Source organism: Chamaea fasciata, unplaced genomic scaffold (assembly GCF_029207755.1).
Source record: "Chamaea fasciata isolate MVZ Bird 193981 ecotype frontalis unplaced genomic scaffold, bChaFas1.0.hap1 SCAF_1300, whole genome shotgun sequence".
NCBI lineage: Eukaryota > Metazoa > Chordata > Aves > Passeriformes > Sylviidae > Chamaea > Chamaea fasciata.
Window position 1 is genome coordinate 1 of NW_027095385.1, and position 20,115 is coordinate 20,115.

The following is a 20,115-nucleotide window of genomic DNA, read 5'->3' on the forward strand; positions in this document are numbered from 1 at the left end:
ACCCCGGAGTGGGGTTTGGGGTCAGGGAAAACCCCGGAGTGGGGTTCGGGGTCAGGGAAAACCCCGGAGTGGGGTTTGGGGTCAGGGAAAACCCCGCAGTGGGGTTCGGGGTCAGGGAAAACCCCGCAGTGGGCTTTGGGGTCAGGGAAAACCCCGCAGTGGGGTTCGGGGTCAGGGAAAACCCCGCAGTGGGCTTTGGGGTCAGGGAAAACCCTGCAGTGGGGTTTGGGGTCAGGGAAAACCCCGGAGTGGGGTTTGGGGTCAGGGAAAACCCGGGAGTGGGGTTCGGGGTCAGGGAAAACCCCGGAGTGGGGTTTGGGGTCAGGGAAAACCCCGGAGTGGGGTTTGGGGTCAGGGAAAACCGGGGAGTGGGGTTTGGGGTCAGGGAAAACCAGGGAGTGGGGTTTGGGGTCAGGGAAAACCCGGGAGTGGGGTTTGGGGTGAGGGAAAACCCCGGAGTGGGGTTTGGGGTCAGGGAAAACCCGGGAGTGGGGTTTGGGGTCAGGGAAAACCCGGGAGTGGGGTTTGGGGTGAGGGAAAACCCCGGAGTGGGGTTTGGGGTCAGGGAAAACCCGGGAGTGGGGTTTGGGGTCAGGGAAAACCGGGGAGTGGGGTTTGGGGTCAGGGAAAACCAGGGAGTGGGGTTTGGGGTCAGGGAAAACCCGGGAGTGGGGTTTGGGGTGAGGGAAAACCCGGGAGTGGGGTTTGGGGTCAGGGAAAACCCCGGAGTGGGGTTCGGGGTCAGGGAAAACCCCGCAGTGGGGTTTGGGGTCAGGGAAAACCCCGCAGTGGGGTTTGGGGAGCCCGAGACCTTCCTGCCCCTCGAGTGCCTCGAGGTGGGGCCGTGAAGAGAAGCTGCAGGGGGGGGCGGGCTGGGTGCCCAATTTTGTGGGTCTGACCCCAATTTTGTGGGTCTGACCCCATTTTTGTGGGTTTAACCCCCAATTTTGTGGTTTTGGCCCCATTTTTGTGGGTCTGACCCCATTTTTGTGTGTTTAACCCCAATTTTGTGTGTCTGACCCCATTTTTGTGTGTTTGACCCCATTTTTGTGTGTTTAACCCCAATTTTGTGTGTCTGACCCCAATTTTGGGGGTTTTGACCCCATTTTTGTGTGTCTGACCCCAATTTTGTGTGTTTAACCCCCAATTTTGTGATTTGAGGTTCGACCCACGGACGAGAAGCTGCGGGGGGCGGTTTGGGTGCCCGATTTTATGTTTCTAACCCAAATTCTGGGTTTCTAACCCTCAATTTTGGGATTTAACCCCCAATTTTGCGTTTCTATCCCCCATTTTTGTGTTCCTAACCCCCAGTTTTGGGATTTACCCCTAGTTTTGGGTTTCTAACTCCCAGTTTTGGGTTTCTAACCCCCAATTTTGTGTTTCTATCCACCAGTTTTGTGTTCCTGACCCCCAATTTTGGGATTTCAGGTTAAACCCACGGACGAGAAGCTGCGTGGGAAACTCGAGCGCCCATTTTTGGATTTCTAACCCCCCCACTTTTGGGTTTTTAACCCCTGAAACTTGGGATTTAACCCCCCGAAACACTGAGTTAACCCCAACTGAAGGTTTCTAACCCCCGCGTTTGTGATTTCACGTCAAACCCGCGGGCCAGAAGCTGCGAGGGGCAGTTTGGACGCCCGATTTTGCGTCTCCGACCAAATTTTGCGTCTCCGACCCAAATTTTGCGTTTCCGACCCAAATTCCGGGTTCCTAACCCCCCCCAATTCTGCGGTTTCAGGTGAAGCCCACGGACGAGAAGCTGCGGGAGCTGCGCGGGGCCAAGCTGGTGATCGACGTGATCCGCTACGAGCCGCCGCACATCAAGAAGGCGCTGCAGTTCGCCTGCGGGAACGCGCTGGTCTGCGACAACGTGGAGGACGCGCGCAGGATCGCCTTCGGGGGCCACCAGAGGCACAAGGTGACCCCAAAAACGGGCTGGGGACACCCCAAAACAGCCCCAGAGCCTTCGGGGGCCACCAGAGGCACAAGGTGACCCCAAAAACGGGCTGGGGACACCCCAAAACAGCCCCCAGAGCCTTCGGGGGCCACCAGAGACACAAGGTGACCCCAAAAACGGGCTGGGGACACCCCAAAACAGCCCCCAGAGCCTTCGGGGGCCACCAGAGGGACAAGGTGACCCCAAAAACGGGCTGGGGATGCCCCAAAACAGCCCCAGAGCCTTCGGGGGCCACCAGAGGGACAAGGTGACCCCAAAAACGGGCTGGGGATGCCCCAAAACAGCCCCCAGAGCCTTCGGGGGCCACCAGAGGCACAAGGTGACCCTAAAAACAGCCCCAGAGCCTTCGGGGGCCACCAGAGGGACAAGGTGACCCCAAAAACGGGCTGGGGACACCCCAAAACAGCCCCAGAGCCTTCGGGGGGCCACCAGAGGGACAAGGTGACCCCAAAAACGGGCTGGGGACACCCCAAAACAGCCCCAGAGCCTTCGGGGGCCACCAGAGGGACAAGGTGACCCCGAAACCCCGTGTCCCCGCAGACGGTGGCCCTGGACGGGACGCTGTTCGTGTCCCCAATGTCCCCAATGATGTCCCCGATTGTCACCCCCGCAGACGGTGGCCCTGGACGGGACGCTGTTCGTGTCCCCAATGTCCCCAATGTCCCCAGTGTCCCCGATTGTCACCCCGCAGACGGTGGCCCTGGACGGGACGCTGTTCGTGTCCCCAATGTCCCCAATGATGTCCCCGATTGTCACCCCGCAGACGGTGGCCCTGGACGGGACGCTGTTCGTGTCCCCAATGTCCCCAATGTCCCCAATGTCCCCAATGTCCCCGATGTCCCCGATTGTCACCCCGCAGACGGTGGCCCTGGACGGGACGCTGTTCCAGAAGTCGGGCGTGATCTCGGGCGGCGCCAGCGACCTCAAGGCCAAGGCGCGGCGCTGGGACGAGAAGGCCGTGGACAAGCTCAAGGAGAAGAAGGAACGGCTCACCGAGGAGCTCAAGGTGGGACCCCGGAACTGACCCTAAAAACCCAAAAAATGACCCCAAAACCGGCCAAAAACCCAAAACTGACCCCAATGACCCAAAACTGACCCTAAAACCCAAAACTGACCCCAAAAACCCAAAAAATGACCCCAAAACCAGCCCAAAAACCTAAAACTGACCCTAAAACCCAAAACTGACCGTAAAACCGGCCCAAAAACCCCAAACTGACCCCAAAAACCCAAAACTGACCCTAAAACCCAAAACTGACCCCAAAACCCGCTCAAAAACCCAAAACTGACCCTAAAACCCCAAAACTGGCCCCAAAAACCCAAAACTGACCCTAAAACCCAAAACTGACCCTAAAAACCCAAAACTGACCCCAAAACTGACCCGAAAAACCCCAAACTGGCCCCAAAACTGACCCTAAAACCCCAAAACTGACCCCAAAAACCCAAAACTGACCCTAAAAACCCCAAATTGGCCCCAAAACTGACCCTAAAACCCCAAACTGGCCCCAAAACTGGCCCCAAAAACCCAAAACTGACCCCAAAAACCCAAAACTGACCCCAAAACCGGCCCAAAAACCCAAAACTGACCCTAAAACCCAAAACTGACCCCAAAAACCCAAAAAATGACCCCAAAACCAGCCCAAAAACCTAAAACTGACCCTAAAACCCAAAACTGACCGTAAAACCGGCCCAAAAACCCCAAACTGACCCCAAAAACCCAAAACTGACCCTAAAACCCAAAACTGACCCCAAAACCCGCTCAAAAACCCAAAACTGACCCTAAAACCCCAAAACTGGCCCCAAAAACCCAAAACTGACCCTAAAACCCAAAACTGACCCTAAAAACCCAAAACTGACCCCAAAACTGACCCGAAAAACCCCAAACTGGCCCCAAAACTGACCCTAAAACCCCAAAACTGACCCCAAAAACCCAAAACTGACCCTAAAAACCCCAAATTGGCCCCAAAACTGACCCTAAAACCCCAAACTGGCCCCAAAACTGGCCCCAAAAACCCAAAACTGACCCCAAAAACCCAAAACTGACCCCAAAACCGGCCCAAAAACCCAAAACTGACCCTAAAACCCAAAACTGACCCCAAAACCGGCCCAAAAACCCAAAACTGACCCCAAAAACCCAAAACTGACCCCAAAACCCAAAACTGACCCCAAAACCAGCCCAAAAACCCAAAACTGACCCTAAAACCCAAAACTGACCTAAAACTGGCCCGAAAAACCCAAAACTGACCCCAAAACCGGCCCAAAAACCCAAAACTGACCCTAAAACCCAAAACTGACCCCAAAACCCAAAACTGACCCCAAAACCAGCCCAAAAACCCAAAACTGACCCTAAAACCCAAAACTGACCTAAAACTGGCCCGAAAAACCCAAAACTGACCCCAAAACCGGCCCAAAAACCCAAAACTGACCCTAAAACCCAAAACTGACCTAAAACTGGCCCTAAAAACCCAAAACTGGCCCCAAAAACCCCAAACTGGCCCCAAAAACCCAAAACTGACCCTAAAAACCCAAAACTGGCCCCAAAACCGGCCCCAAAAACCCAAAACTGACCCTAAAAACCCAAAACTGACCCTAAAAACCCAAAACTGGCCCCAAAACCCAAAACTGGCCCCAAAACCGGCCCCAAAAACCCAAAACTGCCCCAAAAACCCAAAACTGACCCTAAAAACCCAAAACTGACCCCAAAAACCCAAAACTGGCCCCAAAACCCCCAAAACTGACCCCAAAACCCAAAACTGACCCTAAAACTGGCCCCAAAAACCCAAAACTGGCCCCAAAAACCGAAAACTGACCCCAAAACCCAAAGCTGACCCCAAAACCGGCCCCCAAAAACCCCAAACTGGCCCCAAAATCCCAAATTGGCCCCAAACCCCCCAACCCGCCCCCCCGACGGCCCCGAAAGCCCCGAAGTGCCCCCGGGTGACGCCGAGCCGGAATCCCGTTTGCCCGGTGCAGGAGCAGACGACGCCAGGCTGCTCCCCGCCCCCATCCCCTCCGGATTCCCCGTTTTTGGTCGTTTCTTCCCATTTTTTCCCCATTTCTTTCCCTTCCCCCACCCCAAATTCCCGTTTTTCCCCTTTTTTCCTATTTTTCCCCCAAAATTCCCATTTTCCCCCATTTCCTTCCCTTTTCCCCCCAAAATTCCCATTTCTTTTCTGGTTTTTTTTCCCCCAAATTCCCATGTTTCCCCTTTTTTCCTATTTTTTCCCAAAATTCCCATTTCCCCCCCATTTTTTTTCCTTTCCCCCCCAAAATTCCCTTTTTTTTTCCTATTTTTTCCCCAAAATTCCCATTTTTTCTGTTTTTTCTTTCCCCAAATTCCCATTTTCCCCTTTTTTTCCTATTTCCCCCCCAAAATTCCCTTTTTCTTTCTATTTTTTCCCCCAAATTCCCACTTTTCCCCTTTTTCCCCTTTTTTCCCCCAAAATTCCCATTTCCCCCCATTTCCTTCCCTTCCCCCCCCCAAAATTCCCATTTTTTTTCTATTTTCCCCCCAAATTCCCATTTTCCCCTTTTTTCCTATTTTTTCCCCCAAATTCCCATTTTTTTCTGTTTTTTCCCCCCAAAATCCCCATTTCCCCCAATTTCCTTCCCTTCTCCCCCCCCAAAATTCCCATTTTTTTCTATTTTCCCCCCAAATTCCTATTTTTCCCCTTTTTTCCTATTTTCCCCCCAAAATTCCTTTTTTCTTTCTATTTTTCCCCCAAATTCCCACTTTTCCCCTTTTTTTTTCCTATTTTTCCCCCAAAATCCCCATTTCCCCCAATTTCCTTCCCTTCTCCCCCCCAAAATTCCCATTTTTCCCTATTTTTTCCCCCAAATTCCTATTTTTCCCCTTTTTTCCTATTTTTCCCCTTTTTTCCTATTTTTTCCCCCAAATTCCCATTTTTTTCTGTTTTTCCCCCCAAAATCCCCATTTCCCCCATTTCCTTCCCTTCCCCCCCCAAAATTCCCATTTTTTTCTATTTTCCCCCCAAATTCCCGTTTTTCCCCTTTTTTCCTATTTTCCCCCCAAATTCCCCTTTTTCCCTATTTCCCCCCAAATCCCATCCCCCATTTCTCCCCCCATCCCCCGGAATTCCCGGTTTTCCCTATTTTCCCCCCAAATCCCATCCCCCGGAATTCCCGGTTTTCCCTATTCCCCCCCAAATCCCATCCCCCGGAATTCCCCGTTTTCCCTATTTCCCCCCAAATCCCATCCCCCGGAATTCCCGGTTTTCCCTATTTCCCCCCAAATCCCATCCCCCGGAATTCCCGGTTTTCCCTATTTCCCCCCAAATCCCATCCCCCGGAATTCCCGGTTTTCCCTATTTCCCCCCCAAATCCCATCCCCCGGAATTCCCGGTTTTCCCTATTTCCCCCCCAATCCCATCCCCCGGAATTCCCGGTTTTCCCTATTTTCCCCCCAAATCCCATCCCCCGGAATTCCCGGTTTTCCGCGGCCTTTTCCCGAGTTCCCGCCTTTCCCGCCCCATCCCGCAGGAGCAGATGAAGGCCAAGCGGAAGGAGGCCGAGCTGCGGCAGGTGCAGTCCCAGGCCCACGGGCTCCAGATGCGCCTCAAATACTCCCAGAGCGACCTGGAGCAGACCAAGACCCGGCACCTGGCACTGAACCTGCAGGTGGGTTGGGATTTTGGGGCAAAATCCCGCGATTTTGGGCAAAAAAATCAGGATTTGGGAAAAAAACAGCAACTTTGGGGGAAAAAATCTGAATTTTGGTGGAAATTCCCCCGTTAAATGTTCTCAAAGTGACCCGGAGTGATCCAAGATTCAGCACCTGCCCTCAACCTGCAGGTGGGTTGGGATTTTGGGGCAAAATCCCGCGATTTTGGGCAAAAAAATCAGGATTTTGGGCAAAAAATATCAACTTTGAGGGAAAAACCTGGCATTTTAGGGGAAAAAATCAGAATTTTGGTGGAAATTTCCCCGTTAAATATTCCAAGGTTTAGCACCTGGCACTGAACCTGCAGGTGGGACGCGGCTTTGGGGCAAAATCCCGCGATTTTGGGCAAAAAGAGTGATTTTTGGGGGGAAAAATTGGCTTTTTGGGAAAAAAATCTGGATTTTGGTGGAAATTCCCCCGTTAAATGTTCTCAAAGTGACCTGGAGTGATCCAAGATTCAGCACCTGCCCTCAACCTGCAGGTGGGTTGGGATTTTGGGGCAAAATCCTGCGATTTTTGGCAAAAATAGTGATTTTTGGGAGAGAATAATCTGATTTTTGGGGAAAAATCTCTGGATTTTGGTGGGAATTCCCCCATGAAATGTTCCCAAAGTGACCTGGAGTGATCCAAGATTCAGCACCTGCCCTCAACCTGCAGGTGGGTTGGGATTTTGGGGCAAAATCCCGCGATTTTGGGCAAAAATAGTGATTTTTGGGAGAGAATAATCTGATTTTTGGGGAAAAAATCTGGATTTTGGTGGAGATTCCCCTGTTAAATGTTCCCAAAGTGACCTGGAGTTTGGTTCAGGCTCAGGGATCAGATTTTGGGATCCAGGGGTGGAATTTTGGGGTTGAAAGAGCAGATTTTGGGGTTCACTGAAGGATTTTCCCTGTGAATTTTGTGGGTTTTGATCCAAATTTTTCTCATTTTCCCGACAAAAATCCAACCTGGAGAATGAATTGGCCAATTTTGGGGTTCAAAAATCAGATTTTGGGGTTGAAAAATCAAATTTTGGGATCCAGAGAGCAGAATTTGGGGTTCAGGGAGGAATTTTGGGGTTCAAAAATCCGATTTTAGGATCCAGGGAGGAATTTTGGGATTCAAAAATCCGATTTTGGGATCCAGGGAGGAATTTTGGGATTCAAAAATCCGATTTTGGGGTCCAGGGAGGAATTTTGGGGTTCAAAAATCCAATTTTGGGGTCCAGGGAGGAATTTTGGGGTTCAAAAATCCGATTTTGGGGTCCAGGGCTGGATTTTGATCCCATTTTTTCCCGTTTTCCCAGGAAAAATCCAAACTGGAGAGTGAGCTGGCCAATTTTGGGCCTCGGATCAACGACATCAAACGGATCATCCAGGGCAGGGAGAGGGAGATGAAGGACCTGAAGGAGAAAATGAACCAGGTTTGGGGGGAGTTGGGGGATTTTGGGGAAGAAAACGGGGTTTGGGGGAGAGATTCCCCCAAATTTGGGAAAAATCCTGGATTGTAAAAAAAATTCCATCAATTTTGGGAAAAATTCCCCCAAATTTGGGAAAAAATCCCCCAATTTGGGAAAAATTCCCCCAATTTGGGAAAAATTCCCCCAAATTCGGGGAAAATTCCCCCAATTTTGGGAAAAATTCCCCCAATTTGGGAAAAATTCCCCCAATTTGGGAAAAATTCCCCAAATTCGGGAAAAATTCCCCCAATTTTGGGAAAAATTTCCCCAAATTTGGGAAAAAGTCCTTGGTTTTAAATAGAATTCTCTGGTTTTGGGGAGAAATTCCCCCAATTTTTGGGAAGGAGAAGATGACTCAGATTTTGGGGGGAAATTTGGGGATTTTGGGAAAAATTCCCGGATTTTGGGGGGGGAATTTTCTCATTTTCCGGAAAAAAAATCCTGGGATTGGGGAGAAATTTCCCAGGTTTGAGGAGAATTCCAGGGATTTAGGGAAAACAATCCCGTGGTTTTGGGGGGAAATCCCCAGTGTTTTGGGGAAGAGAAAATTACTCAGATCTGGGGGAATTTGGGGAATTTTGGGGGAATTTGGGGATTTTGGGGGAATTTGGGAATTTTGGGGGAAAATTTTGGGGGATTTGGGGGGAATTTGGGGGGAATTTTGAGGATTTTTGGGTTCTGATTTTGCCCCCCAGGTGGAGGAGGAGGTTTTTGAGGAATTCTGCCGGGAAATCGGGGATTTGGGGAATTTGAGGGGGAATTTTGGGGGGAATTTTGGTGGATTTGGTGGATTTTTGGGATTTTGGTGGATTTTTTGGGGAATTTTGGGGATTTTGGGGGGATTTTGGTGGATTTTTTGGGGAATTTTGGGGGATTTTGGTGGATGTTTGGGGGGAATTTTGGTGGATTTTGGTGGATTTTGGTGGATTTTTTGGGGGAATTTTGGTGGATTTTTTTGGGGGAATTTTGGTGGATTTTTGGGGGGAATTTTGGTGGATTTTTTGGGGAATTTTGGTGGATTTTGGTGGATGTTTTGGGGAATTTTGGTGGATTTTGGTGGATTTTTTTTGGGAATTTTGGTGGATTTTTTGGTGGATTTTTGGGGGGGAATTTTGGTGGATTTTTTGGTGGAATTTTGGTGGATTTTTTGGTGGAATTTTGGTGGATTTTTTGGGGAATTTTGGTGGATTTTGGTGGATGTTTTTGGGAATATTTGGAACGTTAAGGATTTTGGGGTGCTGCCTCTGCCCCCCAGGTGGAGGACGAGGTGTTTGAGGAGTTCTGCCGGGAAATCGGGGTCAGGAACATCCGGGAGTTCGAGGAGGAGAAGGTGAAGAGGCAGAACGAGATCGCCAAGAAAAGGTCAGGACACCCCAAAACCCCCCCAGGGACCCCAAAAATCCCCTCAGGGACCCCAAAACACCCCCAGGGACCCCAAAAACACCCCCAGGGACCCCAAAAACACCCCCAGGGACCCCAAAAATCCCCTCAGGGACCCCAAAAATCTCCTCAGGGACCCCAAAACATCCCCAGGGACCCCAAAAACCCCCCCAGGGACCCCAAAACCCCCCCAGGGACCCCAAAACCCCCCAGGGACCCCAAAAACACCCCCAGGGACCCCAAAACCCCCCAGGGACCCCAAAACCCCCCAGGGACCCCAAAAACACCCCCAGGGACCCCAAAAACACCCCCAGGGACCCCAAAAACCCCCCCAGGGACCCCAAAACCCCCCAGGGACCCCAAAAACACCCCCAGGGACCCCAAAAATCCCCTCAGGGACCCCAAAACCCCTCAGGGACCCCAAAAAACCTCCTCAGGGACCCCCAAACCCCCCCGGGGACCCCCAAGGACCCCCCAGAGACCCCAAAAACCTCCTCAAGGAGCCTCTAAACCCCCCAGGGACCCCAAAAACCCCTCAAAACCCCCCCAGGGACCCCCAAACCCTTCAGGGACCCCCAAAAAACCCCTCAAGGACCCCCCCAACCCCCCCAGAGACCCCCAAACCCTTCAGGGACCCCCCAAAAAACTCCTCAAGAAGCTCCTAAACCCCTCAGGGACCCCAAAAACCCCCCCAGGGACCCCCCAGGGACCCCCAAACCCTTCAGGGACCCCCAAAAAAAACCCCTCAAGGAGCTCCTAAACCCCTCAGAGACCCCAAAAAATTCCTCAAGGAGCCTCTAAACCCCCCAGGGATCCCCCCAAACCCCCCCAGGGACCCCCAAACCCCCCCCAGGGACCCCCAAAACCCCCCAGGGACCCCCAAACCCCCCCCAGGGACCCCCAACCCCCCCCCAGGGACCCCCAAACCCCCCCAGGGACCCCCAAAACCCCCCAGGGACCCCCAAACCCCCCCCAGGGACCCCCAACCCCCCCCCAGGGACCCCCAAACCCCCCCAGGGACCCCCAAAACCCCCCAGGGACCCCCAAACCCCCCCCAGGGACCCCCAAACCCCCCCAGGGACCCCCAAAACCCCCCAGGGACCCCCAAACCCCCCCCAGGGACCCCCAAACCCCCCTCAGGGTCCCCCCAGAGACCCCCAAACCCTTCAGGGACCCCAAAAACCTCCTCAAGGACCCCCCAGGGACCCCCAAACCCCCCCAGGGACCCCCAAAGCCCCCCCAGGGACCCCCCAAACCCCCCCCAGGGACCCCCAAACCCCCCCAGGGACCCCCAAACCCCCCCCAGGGACCCCCAAACCCCCCTCAGGGTCCCCCCAGAGACCCCCAAACCCTTCAGGGACCCCAAAAACCTCCTCAAGGACCCCCCAGGGACCCCCAAACCCCCCCAGGGACCCCCAAACCCCCCCAGGGACCCCCAAAGCCCCCCCAGGGACCCCCCAAACCCCCCCAGGGACCCCCAAAGCCCCCCCAGCCCCCCCCCGACCCCTCCGGGCCCCCCCAGGCTGGAGTTCGAGAACCAGAAGACGCGCTTGGGGATCCAGCTGGACTTCGAGAGGAACCAGCTGAGGGAGGACCAGGAGAAGGTGCTGATGTGGGAGCAGGGCGTGCGCAAGGACGAGGCCGAGATCGAGAAGCTCAAAAAGGTTTGGGGGGATTTTTGGGGGTTTTTTGGGTTTATTTTGGGTGTTTTGCCCCCAGGAGGAGCAGAGGCCCACAGAGATCATTGGCTGGGGTGGATTTTTGGCTGTTTTTGGCTGATTTTGGGTGGATTTTTGGCTGATTTTGGCTGATTTTGGGTGGATTTTTGGCTGATTTTGGCTGATTTTGGCTGTTTTTCCCCCAGGAGGAGCAGAGGCACATGGAGATGATTGGCTGGGGTGGATTTTGGCTGATTTTGGCTGTTTTTGGGTGGTTTTGGCTGATTTTGGCTGATTTTGGCTGTTTTTGGCTGGTTTTGGCTGATTTTGGCTGTTTTTCCCCCAGGAGGAGCAGAGGCCCATGAAGATCATTGGCTGGGGTGGATTTTGGCTGATTTTGGGTGGATTTTGGCTGATTTTGGCTGATTTTGGCTGGTTTTGGCTGTTTTTGGCTGATTTTGGCTGATTTTGGCTGGATTTTTGGGTGTTTTTGACTGTTTTTGGCTGATTTTGGCTGTTTTTCCTCCAGGAGGAGCAGAGGCCCTCGGAGATGATTGGCTGGGGTGGATTTTGGCTGATTTGGGGTGGATTTTTGGGTGGTTTTGGCTGATTTTGGCTGATTTGGGGTGGATTTTTGGGTGGTTTTGGCTGATTTTGGCTGTTTTTCCCCCAGGAGGAGCAGAGGCACATGAAGATCATCGACGAGACCATGGCGCAGCTGCAGGACCTCAAGAACCAGCACCTGGCCAAGAAGTCGGAGGTGAACGACAAAAACCACGAGATGGACGAGATCCGCAAGAAGCTGGGCGGGGCCAACAAGTGAGGGCGGGGCTGAGGGGCGGGGCCGATGAGTGAGGGTGGGGCCAGTGAGGGGCGGGGTCACGGGGCAGGGCCATTGATGGCAGGGCCAAGGGGCGGGGCCACGTGTGGGCAGGGCCAAAGGGGGTGGGGCTAAAGGGTGTGACCCCGTGACCTTGTCCCCATGGCTGTGTCCCCAATGTCCCCAGTGTCCCCAGACCGTGTTCCCATACCCATGTCTCCATGACCGTGTCCCCATCGCCCTGACCCCATGGTTGTCCCCAATGTCCCCATGGCCTTGTCCCCATAACCATGTCCCTGTAACCGTGTCCCCGTGCCGTGTCCCCATGGCGTGTCCCCATGGCTGTCCTCAGTGTCCCCATGCTGTGCCCCCATGCCATGTCCCCATAACCGTGGCCTTCTGCCGTGTCCCCGTGCTGTGTCCCTATGGCTGTCCCCATTGTCCCCACGCCCATGTCCTCATGGCCGTGTCACCATGCTGTGTCCCCATAACCATGTCCCCATCCCAGTGTCCCCATGTCCTGTCTCCATTCCATGTCCCTATGACCACGTCCCCATCCCAATGTCCCCATGCCCTGTCCCCATCCCGATGTCCCCATCCCGATGTCCCCATGCCCTGTCCCCATCCCGATGTCCCCATTCTGTGTCCCCATGCCGTGTCCCCATTCCCTGTTCCCATCCCGATGTCCCCATCCCGATGTCCCCAGGCCGTGTCCCCATGCCCTGTCCCCATCCCGATGTCCCCATGCCGTGTCCCCATTCCGTGTCCCCATCCCGATGTCCCCATCCCGATGTCCCCATCCCGATGTCCCCATGCCGTGTCCCCATGCCCTGTCCCCATCCCGATGTCCCCATCCCGATGTCCCCATCCCGATGTCCTCATCCCAATGTCCCCATTCCGTGTCCCCATGCCCTGTCCCCATCCCGATGTCCCCATCCCGATGTCCCCATCCCGATGTCCCCATCCCGATGTCCCCATGCCCTGTCCCCATGCCGTGTCCCCATCCCGATGTCCCCATCTCGATGTCCCCATGCCCTGTCCCCATCCCGATGTCCCCATCCCGATGTCCCCATGCCGTGTCCCCATCCCGATGTCCCCATCCCGATGTCCCCATCCCGATGTCCCCATCCCGATGTCCCCATTCTGTGTCCCCATCCCGATGTCCCCATCCCGATGTCCCCATTCCGTGTCCCCATGCCCTGTCCCCATCCCGATGTCCCCATGCCGTGTCCCCATGCCGTGTCCCCATTCTGTGTCCCCATGCCGTGTCCCCATGCCGTGTCCCCATTCTGTGTCCCCATGCCGTGTCCCCATCCCGATGTCCCCATGCCCTGTCCCCAGGCCCTGTCCCCATCCCGATGTCCCCATCCCGATGTCCCCATGCTGTGTCCCCATGCCCTGTCCCCATTCTGTGTCCCCATCCCGATGTCCCCATCCCGATGTCCCCAGGCCGTGTCCCCATTCCGTGTCCCCATCCCGATGTCCCCATGCTGTGTCCCCATGCCCTGTCCCCATTCCGTGTCCCCATCCCGATGTCCCCATGCCGTGTCCCCATGCCGTGTCCCCATTCTGTGTCCCCATGCCGTGTCCCCATCCCAATGTCCCCATCCCGATGTCCCCATCCCGATGTCCCCATGCCCTGTCCCCATGCCCTGCCCCCTAGCTGATGTCCCCGTGGCCGTCCCGTGGCTGTCCCGCAGGGAGATGACGCACCTGCAGAAGGAGGTGACGGCCATCGAGACGAAGCTGGAGCAGAAGCGCAGCGACCGCCACAACCTCCTGCAGGCCTGCAAGATGCAGGACATCCGCCTGCCGCTGGCGCGCGGCTCCATGGACGACATCAGCCAGGAGGAGGTGGGGATGTCACCCCTGGGTCACCATGGGTCACCCTGGGTCACCCGTGTCACCCTGGGTCACCATGGGTCACCATGGGTCACCATGGGTCACCCTGTGTCATCCCTGTGTCACCCTGTGTCACCCTGGGTCACCCCTGTGTCACCCCGTGTCACCCTGGGTCACCATGGGTCACCCTGGGTCACCATGGGTCACCCTGTGTCATCCCTGGGTCACCCTGTGTCACCCTGGGTCACCCCTGTGTCACCCCGTGTCACCCTGGGTCACCCTGGGTCACCCTGTGTCACCCCTGTGTCACCCTGTGTCACCCTGTGTCACCCTGGGTCACCCCGTGTCACCCTGGGTCACCCCTGGGTCACCCTGTGTCACCCTGTGTCACCCTGTGTCACCCCTGGGTCACCCCGTGTCACCCTGGGTCACCCCGTGTCACCCTGGGTCACCCCTGGGTCACCCTGTGTCACCCTGTGTCACCCTGTGTCACCCTGGGTCACCCCTGGGTCACCCTGTGTCACCCTGTGTCACCCTGTGTCACCCCTGGGTCACCCTGTGTCACCCTGGGTCACCCGTGTCACCCTGGGTCACCCCTGGGTCACCCTGGGTCACCATGGGTCACCCTGTGTCATCCCTGGGTCACCCTGTGTCACCCTGGGTCACCCCGTGTCACCCTGTGTCACCCCTGGGTCACCCCGTGTCACCCCGTGTCACCCTGTGTCACCCTGTGTCACCCTGTGTCACCCTGTGTCACCCCGTGTCACCCCTGGGTCACCCCGTGTCACCCCTGGGTCACCCTGTGTCACCCTGGGTCACCCCGTGTCACCCTGGGTCACCCTGTGTCACCCTGGGTCACCCCGTGTCACCCCTGGGTCACCCTGGGTCACCCCTGTGTCACCCCTGGGTCACCCCGTGTCACCCTGTGTCATCCCGTGTCACCCCGTGTCACCCCGTGGCCCCGGTGCCCCCTGACCCCCGCCCTGTCCCCTGTGTCCCCTCAGGGCGGTGGCACGGGCGAGGAGCCCGGGGGCAGCTCCCAGCGCAGCTCCAGCCTCTACGCCCGCGAGGCGCTGATCGAGATCGACTACAGCGACCTGCCCGAGGAGCTCAAGGTGAGACGGGCCGGCGCACCTGGGCACGCGCCTGGGCACACACCTGGGCACACACCTGGGCACACACCTGGGCACACACCTGGGCACACACCTGGGCACTCGCCTGGGCACACACCTGGGCACACACCTGGGCACTCGCCTGGGCACACACCTGGGCACACACCTGGGCACACACCTGGGCACACACCTGGGCACTCGCCTGGGCACACACCTGGGCACACACCTGGGCACATGCCTGGGCACACACCTGGGCACTCACCTGGGCACACACCTGGGCACACACCTGGGCACACACCTGGGCACACACCTGGGCACTCACCTGGGCACTCACCTGGGCACACACCTGGGCACACACCTGGGCACTCACCTGGGCACTCACCTGGGCACACACCTGGGCACACACCTGGGCACACACCTGGGCACTCACCTGGGCACACACCTGGGCACACACCCGGGCACTCACCTGGGCACCTGGGCACACACCTGGGCACTCACCTGGGCACTCACCTGGGCACATGCCTGGGCACACACCTGGGCACACACCTGGGCACACGCCTGGGCACACGCCTGGGCACGCACCTGGGCACTCACCTGGGCACACACCTGGGCACACACCTGGGCACACACCTGGGCACTCGCCTGGGCACACACCTGGGCACACACCTGGGCACACACCTGGGCACACACCTGGGCACTCGCCTGGGCACACACCTGGGCACACGCCTGGGCACGCGCCTGGGCACTCGCCTGGGCACACACCTGGGCACACACCTGGGCACACACCTGGGCACACACCTGGGCACGCGCCTGGGCACACACCTGGGCACACACCTGGGCACACACCTGGGCACACACCTGGGCACACACCTGGGCACTCACCTGGGCACACGCCTGGGCACACCCTGTGCACCTGGGCACACACCTGGACACGCCTTGTGCACCTGGACACACACCTGGACATGCCCCAACACACCTGGGCACACACCTGGGCACACCCCAGCGTACCTGGACACGTCCCCAGCACACCTGGACACACCTGGGACACCTGGACACACCCGGCACACCTGGACACACCCGGCACACCTGGACACACCTGACACACCTGGACACGCCTCAGCACACCTGGACACACACCTGGACACCCGGACACACCTGGCCACCCTCATCTCACCCTGGCCACGCCCTGCCATCGGCCCCGCCCACTCTGCCCCTCCCACGTTCTGGCCCCTCCCACTGCCCGTGTCCCCCATTTCCTGCCGGCCCCTCCCATGTCCCCTGTCCCTGGGCTGTCCCTGTGGGGCCCCACCCGTGGGCGTGTCCCCTCCATGTCCCCGTGTCCCCTCACATCCCACATCCCGTGTCCCCTCCGTGTCCCCGTGTCCCCTCATGTCCTGTGTCTGTCCCCTCACATCCCCATGTCCCCTCATATCCCCGTGTTCCGTGTCCTGTGTCCCCATGGTGTCCCCACGTGTCCCCTGATGTCCCCGTGTGTCCCCACGTGTCCCCACGTGTCCCCGTGTGTCCCCAGGACGCGCAGGCGGAGGAGGAGATCCGGCAGGAGATGTCGGCGCTGCAGCAGCGGCTGACGGAGCAGCAGAGCGTCCTGCAGCGCATCGCCGCGCCCAACATGAAGGCCATGGAGAAACTGGAGAGCGTCAGGGACAAGTTCCAGGAGACCTCCGACGGTGGGACACCACGGGGACACCGCGGGGACGTGGGGGGACACCCTGGGGACACCCTGGGGACACGCGGGTGTCCAGGCCGGACCCCTCCCCTCCCTGTGCCCCCCCCACGGTGGGGACCCCAAAAACCCCGGGGGGGGACGGGCGGGTGTTCCCTCGGCCGGCCCTGATGTCCCCGGTGTCCCCTGGGTGTCTGTGACGTCCCCGTGGCTGTCCCCGACGGCCCCGGATGTGTCCCCAGAGTTCGAGGCCACCTGCGAGTGCGCCGAGAGGGCCGAGCCGGCGTGTCCTGACCCCTGACCCCGGTGTCCCCCTGATGTCCCCGTGGCTGTCCCCTGGGTGTCCCCGATGTCCCCATGGCTGTCCCCTGCTGTCCCCTGGGTGTCCCCGATGTCCCCGTGGCTGTCCCCTGTCCCCTGGGTGTCCCTGATGTCCCCGTGGCTGTCCCCTGCTGTCCCCTGGGTGTCCCTGATGTCCCCGTGGCTGTCCCCTGGGTGTCCCCAATGTCCCCTGCTGTCCCCTGGGTGTCCCCGATGTCCCGTGGCTGTCCCCTGTCCCCTGGGTGTCCCCGATGTCCCGTGGCTGTCCCCTGTCCCCTGGGTGTCCCCGATGTCCCCGTGGCTGTCCCCTGGGTGTCCCCGATGTCCCCGTGGCTGTCCCCTGCTGTCCCCTGGGTGTCCCCGATGTCCCCGTGGCTGTCCCCTGTCCCCTGGGTGTCCCCGATGTCCCCTGCTGTCCCCTGGGTGTCCCCGATGTCCCGTGGCTGTCCCCTGGGTGTCCCCGATGTCCCCGTGGCTGTCCCCTGCTGTCCCCTGGGCGTCTGCCGCGTCCCCGACGTCCCCGCTGGTGTCCCCAGAGTTCGAGGCGGCGCGCAAGCGCGCCAAGAAGGCCAAGCAGGCGTTTGAGCAGATGAAGAAGGAACGCTTCGACCGCTTCAACTCCTGCTTCGAGGCCGTGGCCACCAACATCGACGAGATCTACAAAGCGCTCAGCCGCAACAGCAGCGCGCAGGTACGGCACACCTGGGCAGGTACGGCACACCTGGGCAGGTACGGCACACCTGGGCACGTACGGCACACCTGGGCACGTACGGCACACCTGGGCACGTACGGCACACCTGGGCAGGTAATGACACACCTAGATAGGTATGGCACACACCTGGGCACGTACGGCACACCTGGGCAGGTACGGCACACCTGGGCACGTACGGCACACCTGGGCAGGTAATGACACACCTAGATAGGTATGGCACACACCTGGGCACGTACGGCACACCTGGGCACGTACGGCACACCTGGGCACGTACGGCACACACCTGGGCACGTACGGCACACCTGGGCAGGTACGGCACACCTGGGTGAGTGACACACCTGTATAGGGTCACACACACCTGTGCGGGGTCACACACACCTGTGCGGGGTCACACACACCTGTATGGGGGTCACACACACCTGTGTAGGGTCACACACCTGTGCGGGGTCACACACCTGTATGGGGTCACACACCTGTGTAGGGTCACACACACCTGTGTAGGGTCACACACCTGTGCGGGGTCACACACACCTGTGCAGGGTCACACACACCTGTGCGGGGTCACACACACCTGTATGGGGTCACACACCTGTATGGGGTCACACACCTGTGCAGGGTCACACACCTGTATGGGGTCACACACACCTGTGCGGGGTCACACACACCTGTGTGGGGTCACACACCTGTGCGGGGTCACACACACCTGTGCAGGGTCACACACACCTGTGCGGGGTCACACACACCTGTATGGGGTCACACACCTGTATGGGGTCACACACCTGTGCAGGGTCACACACCTGTATGGGGTCACACACACCTGTGCGGGGTCACACACACCTGTGTAGGGTCACACACCTGTGTAGGGTCACACACCTGTATGGGGTCACACACCTGTGTGGGGCTGGCATTCCTGAGCTCCGAGAACCCTGAGGAGCCCCCCTTGTGTCCCCAGTGTCACCTGTGTGTCCCCAATGTCACCTGTGTGTCCCCTGTGTGTCACCTGTGTCCCCCGTGTGTCACCTGTGTCCCCCGTGTCCCCGCAGGCGTTCCTGGGCCCCGAGAACCCCGAGGAGCCGTACCTGGACGGGATCAATTACAATTGCGTCGCCCCCGGGAAACGTTTCCGCCCCATGGACAACCTGTCCGGCGGCGAGAAAACCGTGGCCGCGCTCGCCCTGCTCTTCGCCATCCACAGGTGGGACCCAGAAAACACCTGAGGGGACCCAGAAACACCTGGGGGGACCCTAAAACACCTGGGGGGACCCAAAAACACCTGGGGGGACCCAAAAAACACCTGGGGGGACCCAGAACACCTGGGGGACCCTAAAACACCTGGGGGACCCAAAAAAACACCTGGGGGACCCAAAAACACCTGGGGGACCCAAAAATCACCTGGGGGAAACAAAAAATATCACAGGGACCCAAAAAACACCTGGGGGACCAAAAATCACCTGGGGGGACCCAAAAACACCTGGGGGGACCCCAAAAACACCTGGGGGGAAACAAAAAACATCACAGGGACCCAAAAAACACCTGGGGGGACCCCAAAAACACCTGGGGGACCCAAAAAACACCTGGGGGGACCCAAAAAAACACCTGGGGGACCCTAAAACACCTGGGGGACCCAAAAACACCTGGGGGAAACAAAAAACATCACAGGGACCCAAAAAACACCTGGGGGGACCCCAAAAACACCTGGGGGACCCAAAAACACCTGGGGGACCCAAAAACACCTGGGGGACCCAAAAAAACACCTGGGGGACCCAAAAACACCTGGGGGACCCCAAAAAACACCTGGGGGGACCCAAAAATACCTGGGGGACCCCAAAAAACACCTGGGGGGACCCAAAAAACACAACAGGGACCCCAAAATCCCCTAAGGGACCCTAAAACCCCACAGGGACCCCAAGAAAACCCCAAAATCCCCAGGGGAAATCCCCAAAAAACTCAAAATCCCCCCCAAAACTCTAAAAACCTAAAAAAAACCCCAAATCCTAAAACCCCCCATGGGAAATCCCAAAAAAAAACCCCAAAAAATCCCAAAATCCCAAAAAAACCCCCAAAAATCCCCAATAAAACTCCCCAAGTCCCCCCAAAAACTCTAAAAACCTCAAAAAACCCCCAAAATCCAAAACCCCCCATGGGAAATCAGAAAAAAAACCCCCAAAAACCCCAAAAACCCCTCAAAATCTCAAAAAACCCCCCAAAATCCTAAACCCTCCCATGGGAAATCCCCAAAATTCCAAAAAAAATCCCAAAATCCCCCAAAAAACCCCCAAAAAATCCCAAAATCCCCAGAAAAACCCCAAAAATCCCCAATAAAACTCCCCAAATCCCCCCAAAAATCCCCCCAAAAACCCTCAAAAAAACCCCAAAATCCAAAACCCCCCATGGGAAATCCCAAAAAATCCCAAAAAAACCTAAAAAATCCCCCCAAAAAAGCCCAAAAACCTCAAAAAAACCCCCCCAAAACCTTCAAAACATCCCCCAAAATCTCAAAACCCCCCATGGGA

At 57.2% G+C, this 20,115-nt stretch overlaps 1 protein-coding gene across 1 annotated transcript; it reads left to right on the forward strand.

Annotated features, from left to right (window-relative positions):
* Positions 1-1,738: 1,738 nt before the first annotated feature.
* LOC136284716 (structural maintenance of chromosomes protein 1A-like) lies at positions 1,739-20,101 on the forward strand (the record flags this gene model as incomplete). The annotated part of the gene is made up of 12 exons (XM_066175086.1): positions 1,739-1,918; positions 2,817-2,963; positions 6,455-6,592; positions 7,921-8,037; positions 9,329-9,435; positions 10,976-11,117; positions 11,785-11,930; positions 13,632-13,785; positions 14,778-14,888; positions 16,417-16,573; positions 17,427-17,581; positions 18,646-20,101. Coding segments are annotated over 12 exons (1,728 nt in total), but the record flags the coding sequence as incomplete, so codon positions are not given.
* Positions 20,102-20,115: the final 14 nt, after the last annotated feature.